The sequence below is a fragment of the Pristiophorus japonicus genome, chromosome 1, assembly GCF_044704955.1.
Source record: "Pristiophorus japonicus isolate sPriJap1 chromosome 1, sPriJap1.hap1, whole genome shotgun sequence".
Taxonomy (NCBI): domain Eukaryota; kingdom Metazoa; phylum Chordata; class Chondrichthyes; family Pristiophoridae; genus Pristiophorus; species Pristiophorus japonicus.
This window is the reverse complement of record NC_091977.1, coordinates 332808165-332828345: the sequence shown is the minus strand read 5'-3', so window position 1 is coordinate 332828345 and position 20181 is coordinate 332808165. Positions and strand designations below refer to the sequence as shown.

Here is a 20181-nt window from a genome sequence, read left to right as displayed (position 1 = left end):
ACATGGAATTGAAAGCCATTTATAGGCCACATTCAGACTTTAAAAGCTTTACTGTGAATTAAAATAGTGAACACCCATGAATGTTTGAAACTTTTTTTCCTAGTGCTGTTGGCGAGGAGCCATTCCTGTTGGGAATGTAGTGTTGGGTTTGACTTCTCTTTACTTGCCTGCCCAGTATCATAAAGTAGTCTTCAGGTGAAGTGAGGTTAGTGAGCAGGGAGTAATTGGATCAAGGCTTGCCGATGTAAATTCAGCCCCCATTTAAAATCTCAGATTCCGTCCTTATTTGTATGTATTTTAATTATTTTCATAATTAAATAACAAATCGTAAGATAATTTGTGAAACAGGCAAGCAGAGTTGTTTGGAGACCAGAGGTTTCTCTGCAGTACAGGCTGGAACCGGGAGGTGCAAAACTGTGACTCTACAGCACTTCAACTGGCAGGAGGGTATAACTACAGCATGACATGTTGACATCGGCAGTTCCCATTATAAAAGAGGACATAGGAATTTATAATGGAAAAGTGGACTGGAAGTTTGTGAAGATTTTTAATGTATTGATTGGTGATGAAAAATTATTTGATTTTGAATTCATCTATTTATGAAATATTATTGCCAAATGTAACAGTGTGACATCTCATCGATAGACTTTTAACTGTGCCAGTTCGTGCTCCACAGCAGGGCCTGAAAGCAGTGTGATGCAGAGTAGGAGTGAAGGGCAGTATCTTAGAAAGGTTGGCAATGGGTAGCAGTGTCCAACAGCGTCCTGTTCTGGGACCACTTCTGTTTACTGTGTACATCAATGATTTGGATATAAGGCCAGAGAGAACAGGGTCACAATTCGTAGACCAAAGAAAACACCAAGGGGGTATCTGATGAGATGGTGGAAATGGCAGATGGAATTCAATGTCAGGAACTGTGGGATGATAAATTTTGGTTATATAAAGAAACAATTATGCTTTGAATGGGTAAAAGCTGGGTGCCACGGAGTGGGGGGGGGCGGGGCAACGGGAGCTTAGGGGAGGGGGAGATGGGTGCCTCTGGAGGCGGGGTACGGGTGGAGGGAGTGTTGTAGGGGCGGGGTGGGGGGGGAGGGGAGGGGAGAAGAGAGCTGGGTGTTGGTGGGAGAGGGGCGCAGGAGGAGCACTGGGTTGAAACCTTGGGTGCTGTGGAAGAGCATGGGGATTAGGGGGTTCAGGTTCACAAGACTTCAAAAGCAGCATCTCAAGTGGATCAGGCCATTAAGATAGCTCATTGGTAACTCGGAGCTAATGGGCAAGGAGAATTGTGTTGGAACAGGAAGCTGCCCATGAGGCTTTTACTCTCGCCTGATTCACAGAGTCACAGCAAGTGTGCACTTGCCTCAAACATGCAGTGGATCAGTGGAGAATCTGAATAATGCAGAGCCAATCTCCCTGAAACAACAGCTGCATCAAGAATTACAACACAGAAACCCGCCGTTCAGCCCAACCAGTCCGTGCTGGTATTTATCCTCCACAGGAGCAATGTCCTAATTCCATGTACCCGTCCTGTTCCCAAATCCCTTTATTCCCCTTTTATAGTAAGATTTATAGAATATAAAAGTGGCAGTGTAAGTCCACAGGTAGAGCACTTTGTGCTCCATGCTATAGGGAGGATGTTGAGGTGATGGATAGGGTACAGCACAGACTCACTAGGTTGCTACCTACCGCGAGGAAATACAAATGACAAAAGACATAAATTTGAGTCTATTTTCATTATAATAGAGGATATTGTGGGCTGATTTGTTAGAGGTGTTTAAATTATGAAAGGTTGGGTCAGGGTAGATAGGAACAGATTGTTTCTCTTAATTGAGGGGAATAGGTATGATTAAACAGAAGAGACTTAGGATAGAGAGCTGGAGAAACATTTTTGCACAGAAGGTTGTGAGGCTGTGGAATCACTACTGGAGTTAGTGATTGAAGCAGAGACTATTTAAGAACAGGTTCGATAGGTGATTGAAGGAAAGGGGAATAAAGGGATATGGGAACAGGACGGGTACATGGGATTAGGACATTGCTCCTGTGGAGGATAAATACCAGCACGCAATGGTTGGGCCGAACGGCGGGTTTCTGTGTTGTAATTCTTGATGCAGCTGTTGTTTCAGGGAGATTGGCTCTGCATTATTCAGATTTTCCACCGATCCACTGCATGTTTGAAGCAAGTGCACACTTGCTGTGACTCTCTGAATCAAGCTTCAAATAACGAGATTAACAGCCTCACGGGCAGCTTCCTGTTCCAACACCACCTTCTTGCCCATTAGCTCTGCGTTAGTCTGGTAACTGCTGATGTGGAACGGTCAACAGTGAACGGAAGCCTGCCGCCATTTAAAAACAGATGTTCTCAGAGAGAATCTAGAACCGCGAGCTGGCAAGTACTTTGCCTTCTGGCATCAGGTTTCTTTAACCCTGTGCTGGGACACTAGCTTTTGTGCTGCAGTTTCTAACATGGTGACTTCCCAATCTCTTGGACAGAGGCACTGAATGGAGATGAAACATTTCCTTCCCCCTTCCCAAATTAGAAGGGAGTAAGTGAGCTGACCACTGGCAGAGTCTGGGAGCAGGTTATACATCACACCTTGGCTGTCTTACACAGGCACAGGTGTAGTGAAATTGTTGGCAGGTAACAACGCAAGCTGCTGTCTGACCAGATTCAGCTTTGCGACTGTTTTAACCTGTTTAGCTGCCAATAATCATCAGATATTAACCACTGACAGAGTCAAAGTTACCGTTTCTATAAACAAGTTTGGAAAATTGCATTTTTTTCAGTCACAACTATGGAAAAACATACAACATTGTCCTGGGATCTGGTCAAGTGGTCATGGGGATGGACATGGGCCTCACAGATATGTGCGTCGAAGAGAAACGGATCATCGTTATCCCACCTCACCTGGGTTATGGAGAGAGGGGAGTTGGTATGTAACAAACTACTGATATTGTTGAGGTTAGAAACCTTGAGTATGAGAACACAGGCCACGGATTTTGGTTGTTTATAGCATGATAATTGGTTGGAAACATGATTGAACTCAGCAAAGACTCAGAGCTTTAACTGAACTTATTTGTGATCTCTGCTGTCAAAGTTCCAGTGTTGTCTAGAGCCACTCCCAGCGCCGTTTTCAAAGTCTGAGAATCAGGATAGCCACTATGATGGCCATTTATCATAGAATCATAGAATAGTACAGCACAGAAGGAGGCCATTCGGCCCAGCGAGTCTGCGCTGGCTCTTTCAAAGAGTAATCCAGTTGGTCCCACTCACCCGCTCTCTCCCCATCTACCTGCAATTGTTTCTCCTTCAAGTATTTATTCAGTTCCTTTTTGAAGGCTACTATTGAATCTGAAACCATCCTGTCAGGCTGTATAATAAAACTGAGTTATGATTTGTAGTATTATAAGTTGTATTGATGTATAATGCTATCATTCTCATGTAGTGTAGCCACACCTAAAATTAGATTTTACTGGCAAATGAGAAGTTTCTGAATGTTGGCAGCACTAGAATCTAGAATTGCCCATTTCTGATATTTTCCCATCCCCACCATCACTACATTAGGACCCCTCCCTGTGATAACAAAGATCCTCTGGGCAATCTATAATCTCTGTCTTGTGCGTTCCTGTGAATCCCAACAGGCATACAGGTTCAGGTGAGCTGTTCTCTGACCACCATGAAGAACTGTTGGGATTTAAATGACAATTGGGAGAATGAAGTGCAGAGAATGTTGCTGGTGTAAACACCGTGACTCTGTCTTACAGCGGGGGAGGTACCGGGCAGCGCTGTGCTCATTTTTGAAGTTGAGCTGATAGAACTGGTCGCAGGTCTCCCAGAGGGTTATATGTTCGTTTGGAATGGAGAGGTATCGCCAGATCTCTTCCAAGAGATGGACAAGGACGAAAACAAGGAAGTCAGTCCGGAGGAGGTAAGAATAATAATATTTGTGTTTAATGGAGAAACACCATAGACTCTGGTGGGATGGGGGAAGGTGTTGGCGTGGGCAGAGGGGGATGGGGGACGGTTTGTTGGAAGGAGCATGCCGGGGGGTGTGTATGTGTATGAAGGGGTGTGGGGAAGGGTCATTGTGGGCGTGATGGGGTGTGTGTGGGGTTGGCGGGGGGGGGGGGGGAGTGGAGAGAGGGGTGTGGTCGTTGTGAGAGGTGGGTTTGCTAGAAAGGGATGGGGAGGAGGGGAGCATGAGGGAAGGGATGTACGGGGATGTGGGGGAAGGAGCATGGGATGGGGGATGATTGGTGTGTGGGAGGAGGCGAGAGGTGGGGAGGGTACACGAGGTGAGATAGGGGGCATGGGGTGGGGAAAGTTGAACGTTCAGAGATGATCGGTGGAAATCCTTGAAAAATGGCGTAAACAGCATTTGGTTATTAGACACTGAGGGTTTGGTGTGATGTTTATGGTTGCTCACTGGTACCATTCTTGCTTCTGAGCCAGAAAGTTATGGATTCGAGCCCCACTCAGGACAGTCCGAACGACTTGAGTTCTGGTCTCTGAATATTGGGATGCTGACCTCCAATGGGAGTGGAATGGGCCCCATTAGTTCTAGCCGGTTCTGCAGGGAGGGGTTTGTGATTCAGGATAACAACGTCCACATAAAAAGGGTCTTGGTTACAGAAACAACCCAGAGTGCAATCTGCTGGGTGTAAAAACAGTGGAAGAAATGGGCTGCCTCGGAGGAGGAGGAAGAAATTACGTTTATACTGTCTGTGCGCTCACTGAAGCTCAGTTAATGATATTGGCAAATGTTAATCCAGTCTTGTCAGAGATACTACGTGGCAAGGTATCATTCAGAGAATGGCGAATGTAATATTCATTCTGCCAAAACAAAATATCTTCAACTGAAAAATAGTGGATGAACATTCCAGTGTGAGTGCTTTATGTCCCTAGTCTACATTTGGATCTCTTTCCATTAGTTTTTTTGTGTAAATATATGTGTTTATCAAGGATTGACGCTAAGGTTCGAGAGTGGAACATTTTCTCTGTCGATACCCAGTGTCAGCATCAAGCAGTCCTCAGTCAGATATAGGAAGAGTAAACCGAGTGAGATATTGCAGGTTTGACACCCTGTGCCCCTCTCCCATTGGCTTAATGAATAGCTGTGCTGTACAGATCAGGAAGGAGTTAGGTTAGATTGACATTCTGTGCCGAGTTGCCTGATGGGTCGGCAGTAAAGGAAGAACTTGCATTTATCCAGCGCCTTTCACAAACTCAGGATATCCCCAAAGTGCTTTACAACCAATGAAGTGCTTTTTTGTAAACTACTGGATGGGCAGAAATTTCCTCCAACTAAGTATTGGGAAGACTTAAACCATTGTTTTTGGTCCTCACTAGAAGCTGAAGCTGATCCAGACTGTTCGCAACCTTGGTGTCATATTTGACCCAGAGATGAGCTCCCGACCACATTCTCCTTGCCCATTAGCTCTGCGTTAGTCTGATATCTGCAGATGTGGAAAGGTCGGCAGTCAACTGAAATTTGCCGCCATTTAAAAACAGATTTAACAGGTTAAGTAATGCCTTGATTTTAAAATTCACATCCTTGTTTTCAGATCCCTCTATGGCCTCGCCCCTCCCTATCTCTGTAATCTCCTCCAGCTCTACAACCCTCAGATATCTAGGAGGGATTTGAAAAGAAGGATGAGAATTTTTAAATCGAGGCGTTGCTTAACTTGGGAGCCAATGTAGGTCAGCGAGCACCGGAATGATGGCTGAACGGGTCTTGGTGCGATTTAGGACACGGCAGCCGAGTTTTGGATGACCTCAAATTTACATGGGGTAGAACATGGGAGGCTGGCCAGGAGTGCGTTGGAATAGTCAAATCTAGAGCTAACAAAGGTATGGATGAGGATTTCAGCAGCAGATGATCTGAGATAGTACGCGGAGTCGAGCGATGTTACATATGGCGAGCATATGTGGTCGGAAGTACATTTCAGGGTCAGATATGACACCAATGTTGCGAACTGTCTGGTTCAGCCTCAGACTGATGCCAAGGAGAGGGATGGAGTTGGTGGCTAGAGAATGGTGTTTGTGCTGGACGAAAAAGAGCTATCCAGTCTAATCCCACTTTCCAGCTCCTGGTCCATAATCTTGTAGGTTGCAGCACCTCCAGTGCATATCCAAATACCTTTTAAGTGTGATTGGGGTTTCTGCCTCTAAAACCCTTTCAGGCAGTGAGTTTCAAATCCCCACACCCTCTGGGTGAAAAAAAATTCTCTTCAACTCCCCTCTTAACCTTCTACCAATGAATTTAAATCCTGCTAAGGGAAATAGATCCTTCCTATCCATTCTACCTGGACCCCTCAATTTTATACACCTCAATCAAGTCTCTCCTCAGCCCCCTCTGTTCCAAAGAAAACAACCCCAGCCTATCCAATCTTTCCTCATAGTTAAAATTCACCAGTCCTGGTAATATTCTCCTAAATCTCCTCTGTACCCTCTCCAGTGCAATCATGTTTCCTGTAGTGTCACCAGAACTATATGCAGTACTCTAGCTGTGGCCTAACTCATATTTGATACATAACCTCCCTGCTCTTGTATTCTATGCCTCAGCTAATAAAGAAAGCATCCCTTATGCCGCCTTAACCACCTCATCTACCTGTCCTGCTACCTTCAGGATCTGTGGACATGCACTCTAAGATCCCTCTGTTCCTCTACACTTCACAGTATCCTACCATTTATTGTGGTTTGCTTTGTTAGCTCTTCCCAATGCACAACCTCACACTTCTCCAGATTGAATTCCATTTGCCACTTTTGCACCCACCTGATCAGTCCATTGATATCTTCCTGCAGTCTACAGCTTTTGTCCTCACTATCACATGGACAATTTTTTAATCACCTGCAAACGTCTTAACCATGCTCCCTCATTGAAGTCCAAATCATTGTTATATACCGCAAAAAGCAAGGGACCTAGTACTGAGCCATGGTGAACGCCACTGGAAACAGCCTTCTAGTCACAAAAACACCTGTCGACCATTACCCTTTGCTTCCTGCCACTGAGCCAATTTTGGATCCAACTTGCCACTTTTCTGGCCAGTCTACCATGTGGGACCTTGTCAAAAGCATTATTAAAATCCATGTAGACTACATGAAACGTGCGACCCTCATCGACCCTCCTTGTTACCTCGTCAAAAAATTCAATCAAGTTAGTCAGACTTGATCTTCCCTTAACAAATCCATGCGGACTGTCCTTGATTAATCCGTGCCTTTCTAAATAACGATTAATACTGTCCCTCAGAATTTTTTCCAATAATTTGCCCACCAGTGGCCTGTAATTTATTTTTCTCTTTCCCTTTCTCCCTTTTTAAACAGTCCTCCAATCCTACAGCACCACACCTGTAGCCAGAGAGGATTGAAAAATGAGAGTTAGAGCCTCTGCTATTTTCTGCCTTGCTTCTTTTAACAGTCTGCGATACATTTCATCCGGGCCTGGCAATTTATCTACTTTCAAAGATGTGAACCAGTTAATATATCCTCTCACTATCTTTATCTCATCTAATATTTCACAGTCCTCTTCCTTAACTACAATGTTTGCATCATCCCTCTCTTTTGTGAAGACAGGCGCAGAGTATTCATTAAGAACCATAACCAAATCTTCCACCTCCACACACGGGTTACCATTTTGGCCCTACTCTTAAGTTATCCTCTTGCTCATATTTATAAAACATTTTTGGGATTTTCTTTGACTTTAACTTGCCAATATTTTTTCATGCCCTCTCTTTACTTTTCTAATTTTTAAAAATTTCACCCCTGTACTTTCTATACTCCTCTCGGCTTTCTGCAATATTTAGCTCTTGGTATCTGACCTAAGCTTCCCTTTATTGCCTTATCCTACCCTTTATGCCCCTTGACATTCAATCATCCTGGAATAATGAGCAGTTTAGGCAGACGAGAGCAGGACCCAGTTGTGCTTTATGTGGTCCAGCCAGATCTGGCGGTGAATGGCTAAACTTGTTGTCCACTTGGTGGTGAGCAGATCGGTAGCTGCAGAAATGCTGTGGTGAATGGAGGCCCAAAAGCTAGACAGTTGGGATTTTGTAAGTGCAGTTGCAAGCGAGTTGGGAGAGTTTTTTTTTACCATGGGCAGACGCAGAAGCAAGCGGCGGGGGGTGCGGTGTATGGGGGTGTGGGTGGAGAGCGATACGAGGAAGTGGTCAGAGGTAGCCTTATCTGATTGACACAATTGGAGTAGCGAAGCCATGCGAGATGGCAAGGTTAAGGGTGTGGCTGTGATTATGGGTGGGGAGTTTACATGGAGGGAGAGATTGACAGAGGATACAAGAGCAGTGAATTCAGGACAGAAAGCATGATGTATTGAGATGAAAGTTGAAGTAACCTAGAATGAGAAGTCACTTGGTGCAGCGGCTGAGGAAGGAAAACAGTGAAGATATTTGAGAACATTTTTTATGGTACCAGAGTAGGCAGTGGAGAACGAGAATTTTAAATGAGAGCTGAGGGGTGGAACAATGTGAGATGCTCAAAGGCAGAAAAGGTGCCAGAGTAGTAGAGTGTGATTTGGTGATGAGAGCCAGACCACCATCGCCATGGTCTGCGCGCGGCAAGTGGTGGAAAGGTATAGCCAGACAGGGAGGCTTCATTTAGGTGGAAGGTGTCATCACCCCTCAGCCAGGTTTCCGTCAAGGCCATGATGTTGATGCATTCATCCACAATAAGCTCATGGATGGCAAGGGCTCCGTTCACAAGTGAACAGGACATTCTGGAGGGAGATGCGGAGAGGGGCGGTGATGGCTGATCCACTGCCAGTGTCCACAGAGTCAGCACTGGGAGTGATGAGTTGGACGGGGAAGATATTGTCAAGATTAGCCCTCAGCGGATGCACTGGACAGGGATGTCGCAAGAGAGTAGGATGGGATAGTTGGGGTTGCTGCTCGTAAGGAGGCCGTGACAAGTGCCTCAATGGGCCCTTCGGAGGATGCCTAGAGAGGCACAGAGGGAAGCTGTAGGCTTAACTGAGAGGGAATCAACCCTGGAACGGCGGCAGGAGAGTAAGAAGGTTGAAGAGTAATGAAGGGTTGGGATAGGGACTGATCCTCCTCCGACTGTGCAGCGCTCCCTCAGTACTGCCCCTCCGACAGTGCAGCGCTCCCTCAGTACTGCCCCTCCGACAGTGCAGCGCTCCCTCAGTACTGCCCCTCCGACAGTGCAGCGCTCCCTCAGTACTGCCCCTCCGACAGTGCAGCGCTCCCTCAGTACTGCCCCTCCGACAGTGCAGCGCTCCCTCAGTACTGCCCCTCTGACAGTGCAGCGCTCCCTCAGTACTGCCCCTCTGACAGTGCAGCGCTCCCTCAGTACTGCCCCTCTGACAGTGCAGCGCTCCCTCAGTACTGCCCCTCTGACAGTGCAGCGCTCCCTCAGTACTGCCCCTCTGACAGTGCAGCGCTCCCTCAGTACTGCCTCTCTGACAGTGCAGCACTCCCTCAGTACTGCCCCTCCGACAGTGCGCCGCTCTCTCAGTACTGCCCCTCCAAGAGAGCAACGCTCCCTCAGTACTGCACTGGGAGTATCAGCCTAGATTTCGTGCTCAAGTCTCTGGAGTGACACTTGAACCAGCCACGGCTGGCCCGCTAACTAAATAAATAAATAGCTAACTAATTAACTAACTAACCAACCTTGTAGTTTCTCCAGCCTAAAAGAAGTGATGTGAAAAACAGCGCTGGTCTCAGACCTGTCTAAAATCTCCCATTTCCATTTTCTATTGCAGTTCTCGAAATACATCTTGGCCCAGGTGGAGAGTGGTCAGGGGAAACTCTCCCCTGGCTTTTCTCCAGACAAAGTCATAGAAAATATGTTCTCCAACCAAGACCGGAACGATGACGGCAAGATAACTGCTGACGAGTTCAAGCTGAAGGACGAGGAGAATGCCCAGCACGATGAGCTATAAAGCCGAAGGTTGCACGCCTATGCTGCTATTAAGTGGAAGTGAAAGAGTAAAAAGTTAACCTGTGGTTTGTTGGACGGGAGATGTGTTTTGTCCATTTTTCTACAGCTTAGGGATAACATATCTGACATCGAAAGCACGGATTTCCAATTGCTTATCCAAGACTGAGTTAGGTATCGTGTTCACTCAGCTCCTGAGCAAATTGATACACAGATGTTTCTCTTTTTATAGTGTTTTTTTAAAATTTGTATTGTAATCAGTATTTAGAGGGAGAGTAATCTCTCCCTTCCCGCACCCCACGTGCCAATCTGTACACTCCAGATTTAATTTACTTGAAGTCTAATTTCACATCCAGTTTAACAACATCAACAATCATAGCTCTTGCACCAAAGAGAATTTAAATATTCCATTAGTGTTTGAAAGCATATCTTGCACCTTTTATCTTCTATTTTTTGTTGGTCAATCTTTTATTCAGTGAGAACCAGTCACTGTTTAAAAATTTATGTTTTGGGTAACTGGGATCGATTCCCAATGTGCAACACTACAACGGAAAGTGCGGAGATTCGATGACCATCATCCAACGCGTTGTTTACGACACTCCCTTTTCGTAAGGGGTGAGGTACCTTCTCAGAGTCCGTGAATAAAATGACTACGGAGAGGAAAGAATGAAATCGGTTGCTGCAGGTGATGTGTGTGTGTGTTGTGTGTGTTCTGCGTCTATATTCAATGTTCCAAGATTGGTTGTTCTTTAATAGATGTGGTTTTTGAACAATGGTTCACACTCGCTATAGGGTTAGCCCATGGTTTGTTGCAATGCACAAACGTCACATCCAGATCCACCAGGCCAGTGAGAGCATTGGAGGAGCATGTTGGCTTGATTGCAATTGTGACAATTTGTAACACAAGCTCCAAAGCCATGTATATTTTTACATTTTCTTTCCCCTCCGCACAGACTCTGGGCTGTGGTCCCACGTTATAAGAGAGAAAGATGAAGCATTTCACAATACTATGAACAAAGACCCAAACACTTGCTTTAAATAATGTAAACACTAATCATGCCCTACTTTATACTGTATAAGCAGAAGATTAATGCCAAATGGGTGGTGATGGCAAACAAAGGCACTGATGTCCTGGCTGATGGAAGCTACTTGTGAGTTGGATGTTCTCACTGCAGGGGAGTGGGACTAATTGGACACCTCGTTCAAAGATCCGGCACAGGCACAATCGGCTGAATGGCTGCCTTCTGTGCTGTCTGATTCTATTTTTCATGAACCATCTTTGCTTATACACGTTAATGTTATTTTTAACTTTTATGGTACTGGTGTGAAATAAAAATGCGCCAATGTAATGAAAACTGGCTTTATTCTTAGAGAATCCTGTAGTGTAGCCACTGTAAAAGCCTTCCGAGACCTCTTCACCCCATGCAACTGACACTCCTTTAGAGGACACGAAGATCAGGCCATGAACCCATGGGTGTTTGTTGTCTTATCTCCAGACTTGCCCTGAGGTTTCCTAGCAAAGCACTCATAACTCACATGGTTTTTCAGTCTTCCTCAATAATCAGGTGGCTGCCATCAGAAGTACATAAGAACATAAGAATTAGGAACAGGAGTAGGCCATCTAGCCCCTCGAGCCTGCTCCGCCATTCAACAAGATCATGGCTGATCTGGCCTTGTACTCAGCTCCACTTGCCCGCCCGCTCCCCGTAACCCTTAATTCCCTTATTGGTTAAAAATCTATCTATCTGTGATTTGAATACATTCAATGAGCTAGCCTCAACTGCTTCCTTGGGCAGAGAATTCCACAGATTAACAACCCTCTGGGAGAAGAAATTCCTTCTCAACTCGGTTTTAAATTGGCTCCCCCGTATTTTGAAGCTGTGCCCCCTAGTTCTAGTCTCCCTGACCAGTGGAAACAACCTCTCTGCCTCTATCTTGTCTATCCCTTTCATTATTTTAAATGTTTCGATAAGATCACCCCTCATCCTTCTGAACTCCAACGAGTAAAGACCCAGTCTACTCAATCTATCATCATAAGGTATCCCCCTCATCTCCGGAATCAGCCGAGTGAATCGTCTCTGTAACCCCTCCAAAGCTAGTATATCCTTCCTTAAGTAAGGTGACCAAAACTGCACGCAGTACTCCAGGTGCGGCCTCAACAATACCCTATACAGTTGCAGCAGGACCTCCCTGCTTTTGTACTCCATCCCTCTCGCAATGAAGGCCAACATTCCATTCGCCTTCCTGATTACCTGCTGCACCTGCAAACTAACTTTTTGGGATTCATGCACAAGGACCCCCAGGTCCCTCTGCACCGCAGCATGTTGTAATTTCTCCCCATTCAAATAATATTCCCTTTTACTGTTTTTTTTTCCAAGGTGGATGACCTCACATTTTCCGACATTGTATTCCATCTGCCAAACCTTAGCCCATTCGCTTAACCTATCTAAATCTCTTTGCAGCCTCTCTGTGTCCTCTGCACAACCCGCTTTCCCACTAATCTTTGTGTCATCTGCAAATTTTGTTACACCACACTCCGTCCCCTCTTCCAGGTCATCTATGTATATTGTAAACAGTTGTGGTCCCAGCAACCATCCCTGTGGCACACCACTAACCACCGATTTCCAACCCGAAAAGGACCCATTTATCCCGACTCTCTGCTTTCTGTTAGCCAGCCAATTCTCGATCCATGCTAATACATTTCCTCTGACTCCATGTACCTTTATCTTCTGCAGTAACCTTTTGTGTGGCACCTTATCGAATGGCTTTTGGAAATCTAAATGCACCACATCCATCGGTACACCTCTATCCACCATGCTCGTTATATCCTCAAAGAATTCCAGTAAATTAATTAAACATGATTTACCCTTCATGAATCAATGTTGCGTCTGCTTGATTGCACTATTCCTATCTGGATGTCCCTCTATTTCTTCCTTAATGATAGCTTCAAGCATTTTCCCCACTATAGATGTTAAACTAACCGGCCTATAGTTACCTGCCTTTTGTCTGCCCCTTTTTTAAACAGAGGCGTTACATTAGCTGCTTTCCAATCCGCTGGTACCTCCCCAGAGTCCAGAGAATTTTGGTAGATTATAACTTCCGCCATCTCTTTTAATACCCTGGGATGCATTTCATCAGGACCAGGGGACTTGTCTACCTTGAGTCCCATTAGCCTGTCCAGCACTACCCCCTTAGTGATAGTGATTGTCTCAAGGTCCTCCCTTCCCACATTCCCGTGACCAGCAATGTGTGGCATGGTTTTTGTGTCTTCCACTGTGAAGACCGAAGCAAAATAATTGTTTAAGGTCTCAGCCATTTCCATATTTCCCATTATTAAATCCCCCTTCTCATCTTCTAAGGGACCAACATTTACTTTAGTCACTCTTTTCCGTTTTATATATCGGTAAAAGCTTTTACTATCTGTTTTTATGTTTTGCGCAAGTTTACTTTCGTAATCTATCTTTCCTTTCTTTATTGCTTTCTTAGTCATTCTTTGCTGTCGTTTAAAATTTTCCCAATCTTCTAGCTTCCCACTAACTTTGGCCACCTTATACGCATTGGTTTTTAATTTGATGATACTCCTTTATTTCCTTGGTTACCCACGGCTGGTTATCCCTTCTCTTACCGCCCTTCTTTTTCACTGGAATATGTTTTTGTTGAGCACTATGAAAGAGCTCCTTAAAAGTCCTCCACTGTTCCTCAATTGTGCCACTGTTTAGTCTGTGTTTCCAGTCTACTTTAGCCAACTCTGCCCTCATTCCATGTAGTCCCCTTTGTTTAAGCATAGTACGCTCGTTTGAGACACTACTTCCTCACCCTCAATCTGTATTACAAATTCAACCATACTGTGATCACTCATTCCGAGAGGATCTTTTACTAGAAGATCGTTTATTATTCCTGTCTCATTACACAGGACCAGATCTAAGATAGCTTGCTCCCTTGTAGGTTCTGTAACATACTGTTCCAAGAAACAATCCCGTATGCATTCTATGAATTCCTCCTCAAGGCTACCCCGTGCGATTTGATTTGACCAATCGATATGTAGGTTAAAATCCCCCATGATTACTGCCGTTTCTTTTTCACATGCCTCCATTATTCCCTTGATTATTGTCAGCCCCACCGTGAAGTTATTATTTGGGGGCCTGCCTATAAACTACGCCCACCAGTGACTTTTTCCCCTTATTACCTCTAATCTCCACCCACAATGATTCAACATTTTGTTCATTAGAGCCAATATCGTCTCTCACAACTGCCCTGATATCATCCTTTATTAACAGAGCTACCCCACCTCCTTTCCCTTTTTGTCTATCTTTCCGAATTGTCAGATACCCTTGTATGTTTAATTCCCAGTCTTGGCCACCCTGCAACCTCATTTCTGTAATGGTCACCAAATCATACCCATTTGTAATGATTTGTGCCTTCAACTCATTTACTTTATTTCGAATGCTACGTGCATTTAGGTAGAGTGTTTTAATACTAGTTTATAAACCATAATTTTTAGTTTTGACCCCTCCTGCAGCCTCTTTATATTCATACATATTGTCCCTTCCTATCACCTTATGGTTTACACTTATCCCAGTGCTACTCTGCTCTGTTGCCTCCTGCCTTTTGCATTCTTTTTTGTGGTCCTGTTCATCTGAGCTCTCACCCATTCTAACTAGCTCCGAGCCCTCTCCTGGGTTCCGAATACTCCTCGCATTGAGGCACCGAGCTTTCATGCTTGCCTTTTTATTTCACTTTGACCCTTTAGAATTTTGCTGTACAGTGGCCCTTTTTGTTTTTTTGCCTTGGTGATGCTATTCGCTTTGTTCACGATACCACCTTCACTATCCGGCAGATATAGACACACATGGCAGTGGCTAGACAAAGGGTGTATTATCTGCACAACTGCAAAGACCAAATCTCCACAGCCTAGCAAAGTCTGACTTTGTTGAGAGATAGGCAGTGGTGTTGCCACCCTCTGTGTACCCCACATAACGTGTGCTCAGTGACAGGCATTTCAGTTCTTTAGCTTGACAATCAAGCCCGATTGTAGCTGAACGTTTCATTTACACTGGGAGTCAGAGTTTGGAGAAGCTGGTAAAAGATTGAGAATTCTCAAGAAAGCTTAGCTCGCTCTCTCTCTCACTGTAACTAGCTTTTGTTACACAAAGCTTTATATATCTGTAGTGATTCTAGCCCCGTTTCTCAGACTGCAGAGAAAATATACTTGTTGCTTCTTGACTCCATATTGTCTAAAGAAAAATGCAGATCAATAGAGTGCCATTTCAGTGCCAGTCCACCCTTTCCAAAGATCTGGCCAAGTTGTCAGGTCCAACAATATTGAGGCAGCCCTTAAAGCAGACAAGAGGAGCTGATCCACTGCACCTGAATGTTCAGAATCAACCCAAGAAGTCCTCATGGAACAGCAGCACCAAAGCTTCTTATGTTACTGCCTGCCTGTGGTATATTCTGCACGATTGTCAAGGACTATCCTTTGCATGCAAAAGTCCAAATACACTGTTAATTATCACTTACTAGATCAAGAGTGTTGGAACACAAGTTTGGCTGCTGAAAGTCTGTTGCTCCCTGAGTCTATCTTCTCTGGGTCCCCGCACTGCAGTATCAGCATAGATTCAGAGAGCCAGATCTCTTTCTGGGGGCCCCATGCTCCTGTTGCCCATGAATAAAATTACAGGACTGATGTAGGAACAGGGGGAGCTCGTACAGTCCCTCGAGCCTGTTCTGCTATTCAATTAGATTATGGCTGATCTGTACGTCAACTCTATTTTGCTCCATATCCCTCGATCCCTTGCCCAACAAAAATCTATCCATCTCTGTCTTAAATTTCAATTGATCCCCCCCCCCCCCCCCAGCATCCACAGCCAACTGGAGGAGAGAGTTCCAAGTTCCAGACATCCACTACCCTTTGTATGAAGAAGTGCTTTCTTGTTTTCCTCCTGAATAGTCTAGTTCTATTTTTAAGAATATGTCCCCTTGTTCTGGAATCCCCCACCAGAGAAAATAGTTTATCTGTATCTAACCCATCAAATTTTGAGTATTTTGATCACCTCTTAAATCTTCTAAACTCGAGGGAATACAAGCCTGTTCTCATAATTTAACCCTCGAGGCCCTTGAATCATTTTGGTGAATCGTGCTGTATCTCCTTCAAAGTCAATATGTATATATATCCTTCCTGAGGTGTGGTGCCCAAAATTGAATGCAGTACTCCAGATAGGGTCTGCCATGCTAGGCTCTTTACAAAATTCCTCCTCTTAGAATTCCAGCCTGCCTTTGAAATAAAGGCAAACATTCCATTATCCTTTTTGATTGCTTTCTGACTTCAAAGCATTCCAAAGGCAACTCCTTGAGAGTATAAGAGTAATTACTTCAGACTTTAGGACCTCCAGTAAAGGTGATTCTAGCAGCGCTCTTTTCCTCCACAACAGAAGACTGAATGTCCTAATTTTAGTAACTTAGTGCCACCTCCACATGGTGTATTGGGTTTATATTTAAAACAGAGTTCTTGGCCTTTCACTAAACAATTTTACTTTTGAAAAGATTTACTTTTATTAGAAGTGTTAATGTTTTGTCAGCACGATCTGTAGAAATCTCATTGCTTTGCAGATTGCAGAATAGTAGAGAAGGAAGAGTTGTTTTGGGTACAACTTATATATGTTTGGGCTGGAGAAGTTCCCTTTTTGTGAGAACATTCGTTTTCTGCAGTCAAACTGTGTAAGTTTAAGTTATACATGTTGAAGTCTTTGCTTTTGGTAAACACTGCGGTATTTCATTTCCTTGAAAGATATCGTGATCAACTGAATCCTTTGTCTGTACCTCGAATTCAGACAAGTGTTGCCAATAAATGGCTGCATATACAGTGTACAGATACAGTGTGTTGAATAAATGGAACCTGTGTGGATAATTTCTTTGCATTTTCCTTTGTGTATTCAAGGTCTGCTGTCATTACACTTATTTCTGTTTGTCTGGCAAGGGATATATTGCATTTCTACAAACCATGTAGATGACTTAGTTCACTTCAGGCTCTATCCATGAAATGTCTTTTCTGAAAATCATTGGGATTTCGCAGCTTACATATTGGAAGTTCATTCATGTACAGTCTGTTGATGGTTTATAAAGGGAGTTACATCACTGAGCAGCAGACCTATTTAAAGGTCATTACCCGCTGCCACTGCATTAGAAACATTCCATACACGGGCTGCATATGGCATGGGTAGGGGAAGGAATTTTTAATTGTGGTAAGGGAGTGATGTGGGGCTAGTTACCCTGTTTTCATCTTCCATCAGCCAAGATGGGCACAGCTCCCTGATATCCAGAGGTTGATGAGCCTGATATCTGTGTTTTCTGGGTTCCAGCCATTGCCTGTGCCATTATGTGCCTGGATTGGCAAATGTCACACACATTCTGTCCAGCGTTGAGAGATAATGTCCTAGATTATGTAACAGGATGGACCTTCTCGTGTGAGGGTGGAGTGAGGGGCGGTAGGGTGGGGTGGGAAGTGGGCAAAGAAAGGGGAGGCCTTCATGTCCTTGTGGCCTAAAGCTTCCACTCAGCGGTATAGAACAGACAGATATACAGATAGTGTTGTAGCCTATGATCCAGTACCTGAAAGGTAAGGTGTGATTTTTGTGAGGCTTGTGCAATATATTATTTTGAATTAGTCATTCCATATTCTGCTGTATACAGATGTCAAACCATCAGCCGAGTTGCTAAATAAACTAAATCACTTTAAAGGAAGGAATACCAACTCCGGGATGAACTTCTCTCGAGTTTTGACTCCTGACAGGAATTTGACCCTGAAAATCAGGTGTTGCGATATGCACTGTATGATGGACATGCTGCAGGTAACACGTGTCACGTACACGCAACATAACACCATCATTAATGTGATACAGACATCTAAGGACCCATGACGATCAGGGAGAATTCAGAACTTTGCAAGTGAGAATTGGGAGGAAATTGGTTTATACCGATCCACGAACCTGAACAATTCTGGGAATGTATTGGTCAAAATCAGTTTTTTTTAAACTTTAATGATCCCTATTCATCCAGGACTGGATGTCATCTCAGCATCTGCTTTTCCACAGCAATGAACCAACTATTTACAATCTATATTAACGACTTGGAAGAAGGGACCGAGTGTAACGTAGCCAAGTTTGCTGACTATACAAAGATGGGAGGAAAAGCAATGTGAGGAGGACGCAAAAAATCTGCAAAAGGACATAGGCTAAGTGAGTGGGCAAAAATTTGGCAGATTGAGTATAATATTGGAATGTGTGAGGTCATGCACTTTGGCAGAAAAAAAATCAAAGGGCAAGTTATTTTATTTAAATGGAGAAAGTTTGCAAAGTGCTGCAGTACAGCGGGACCTGGGGGTCCTGGTGCATGAAACACAAAAGGTTAGTATGCAGGTACGGCAAGTGATCAAGAAGGCCAATAGAATCTTGGCCTTTCTTGCAAAGGGGATGGAGTATAAGAGCAGGGAAGTCTTGCTACAGCTATACAGGGTATTAGTGAGGCCACACCTGGAATACTGTGTGCAGTTTTGGTTTCCATATTTACGAAAGGATATACTTGCTTTGGAGGCAGTTCAGAGAAGGTTCACTAGGTTGATTCCGGCGATGAGGGGGTTGACTTAGAAACATTGAAAATAGATGCAGGAGTAGGCCATTCAGCCCTTCAAGCCTGCACCACCATTCAATAAGATCATGGCTGATCATTCCCTCAGTACTCCTTTCCTGCTGGCTGAGGGCAACGGAGGCCATCGCCCGTCCCTTCGGAAAGGTTAAGTAGGTTGGGCCTCTATTCATTGGAATTCAGAAGAATGAGAGGTGATCGTATCGAAACGCATAAAGTTATAAGAACATAAGAAATAGGAGCAGGAGTAGGTCATACAGCTTCTCGAGCCTGCTCCGCCATTCAATAAGATCATGGCTGATCTGATCATGGACTCAGCTCCCGATAACCCCTTATACCCTTATCGTTTCAGAACCTGTCTATTTCTGTCTTAAATTTATTCAATGTCCCAGCTTCCACAGTTCTCTGAGGCAGCGAATTCCACTGATATACAATCCTCTGAGAGAAGAAATTTCTCCTCATCTCAGTTTTAAATGGGAGGCCCCTTATTCTAAGATCAGCCCTCTCGTTCTAGTCTCCCCCATCAGTGGAAACATCCTCTCTGCATCCAGCTTGTTAAGCCCCCTCATAATCTTATACATTTTGATAGGATCACCTCTCATTCTTCTGAATTCCAATGAGTAGAGACCCAATCTACTCAACCTTTCCTCATAAGTCAACCTCCTCATCTCCAGAATCAACCTAGTGAACCTTCTCTGAACTGCCTCCAAAGCAAGTATATCCTTTCGTAAATATGGAAACCAAAACTGCATGCAATATTCCAATAGTCATTCCATATTCTGCTGTATACAGATGTCAAACCATCAGCCGATAGGGGCATTACATTTGCAGTTTTCTAATCTGCTGGGACCTCCCCAGAATCCAGGGAATTTTGGTAAATTACAACCAATGCATCCACAATCCCTGCCGTTACTTCTCTTAAGACCCCAGGATGCAAGCCATCAGGTTCAGGGCATTTATCTGCCTTTAGTCCTATTATCTTACTGAGTACCACCTCCTTAGTGTTTGTGATTGTGTTAAGTTCCTCCCCCCCCCCCCACCCCCCCATAGCCCCTTGACTATCCACTGTTGGAATATTGTTAGTGTCCTCTACCGTAAAGAGTGATACAAAATATTTGTTCAGAGTTTCTGCCATCTCCATGTTCCCCATTACTAATTCCCCGGTCTCATCCTCTAAGGGACCAACATTGACTTTAGCCACTCTTTTCCTTTTTAATATACCTATAGAAACTCTTGCTATCTGTTTTTATATTTTGTGCTAGTTTACTTTCATAGTCTATCTTCCCTTAATCATTTATTTAGTCATTCTTTGCTGGCTTTTAAAAGCTTCCAATCTTCTGTCCTCCCACCAGATTTGGCCATTCTGTATGCCCTTGATTTTAATTGGATACCGTCCTTTATTTCTTTAGTTAGCCATGGATGGCTATATTTTCTCTTACACCCTTTTCTCCTCACTGGAATATATTTTTCTTTAGAGTTGTGAAATATCTCCTTAAATGTACACCACTGCTCATCAACCGTCCTACACTTTAATCTATTTTCCCAGTCCACTTTAGCCAACTCCACCCTCATACCTTCATTGTCTCCTTCGGCGCAGTTTTCTGTGCCTGGCCTGTGGCGGATGGCGTATTTGCATG

At 44.3% G+C, this 20181-nt stretch overlaps 1 protein-coding gene across 1 annotated transcript in view; it reads left to right on the top strand.

Annotated features, from left to right (window-relative positions):
* Window positions 1–16811, top strand: part of LOC139273010 (peptidyl-prolyl cis-trans isomerase FKBP9-like) — a 30357-nt gene extending 13546 nt beyond the window's left edge. The window contains exons 8-10 of the mRNA XM_070889264.1: window positions 2785–2930; window positions 3763–3926; window positions 9732–16811. Coding sequence (XP_070745365.1) covers window positions 2785–2930; window positions 3763–3926; window positions 9732–9911 — 490 coding nt within the window. The 3' untranslated portion in view covers window positions 9912–16811. The remainder of the gene's footprint in view (window positions 1–2784; window positions 2931–3762; window positions 3927–9731) is intronic.
* The last annotated feature ends 3370 nt before the right edge of the window (window positions 16812–20181 follow it).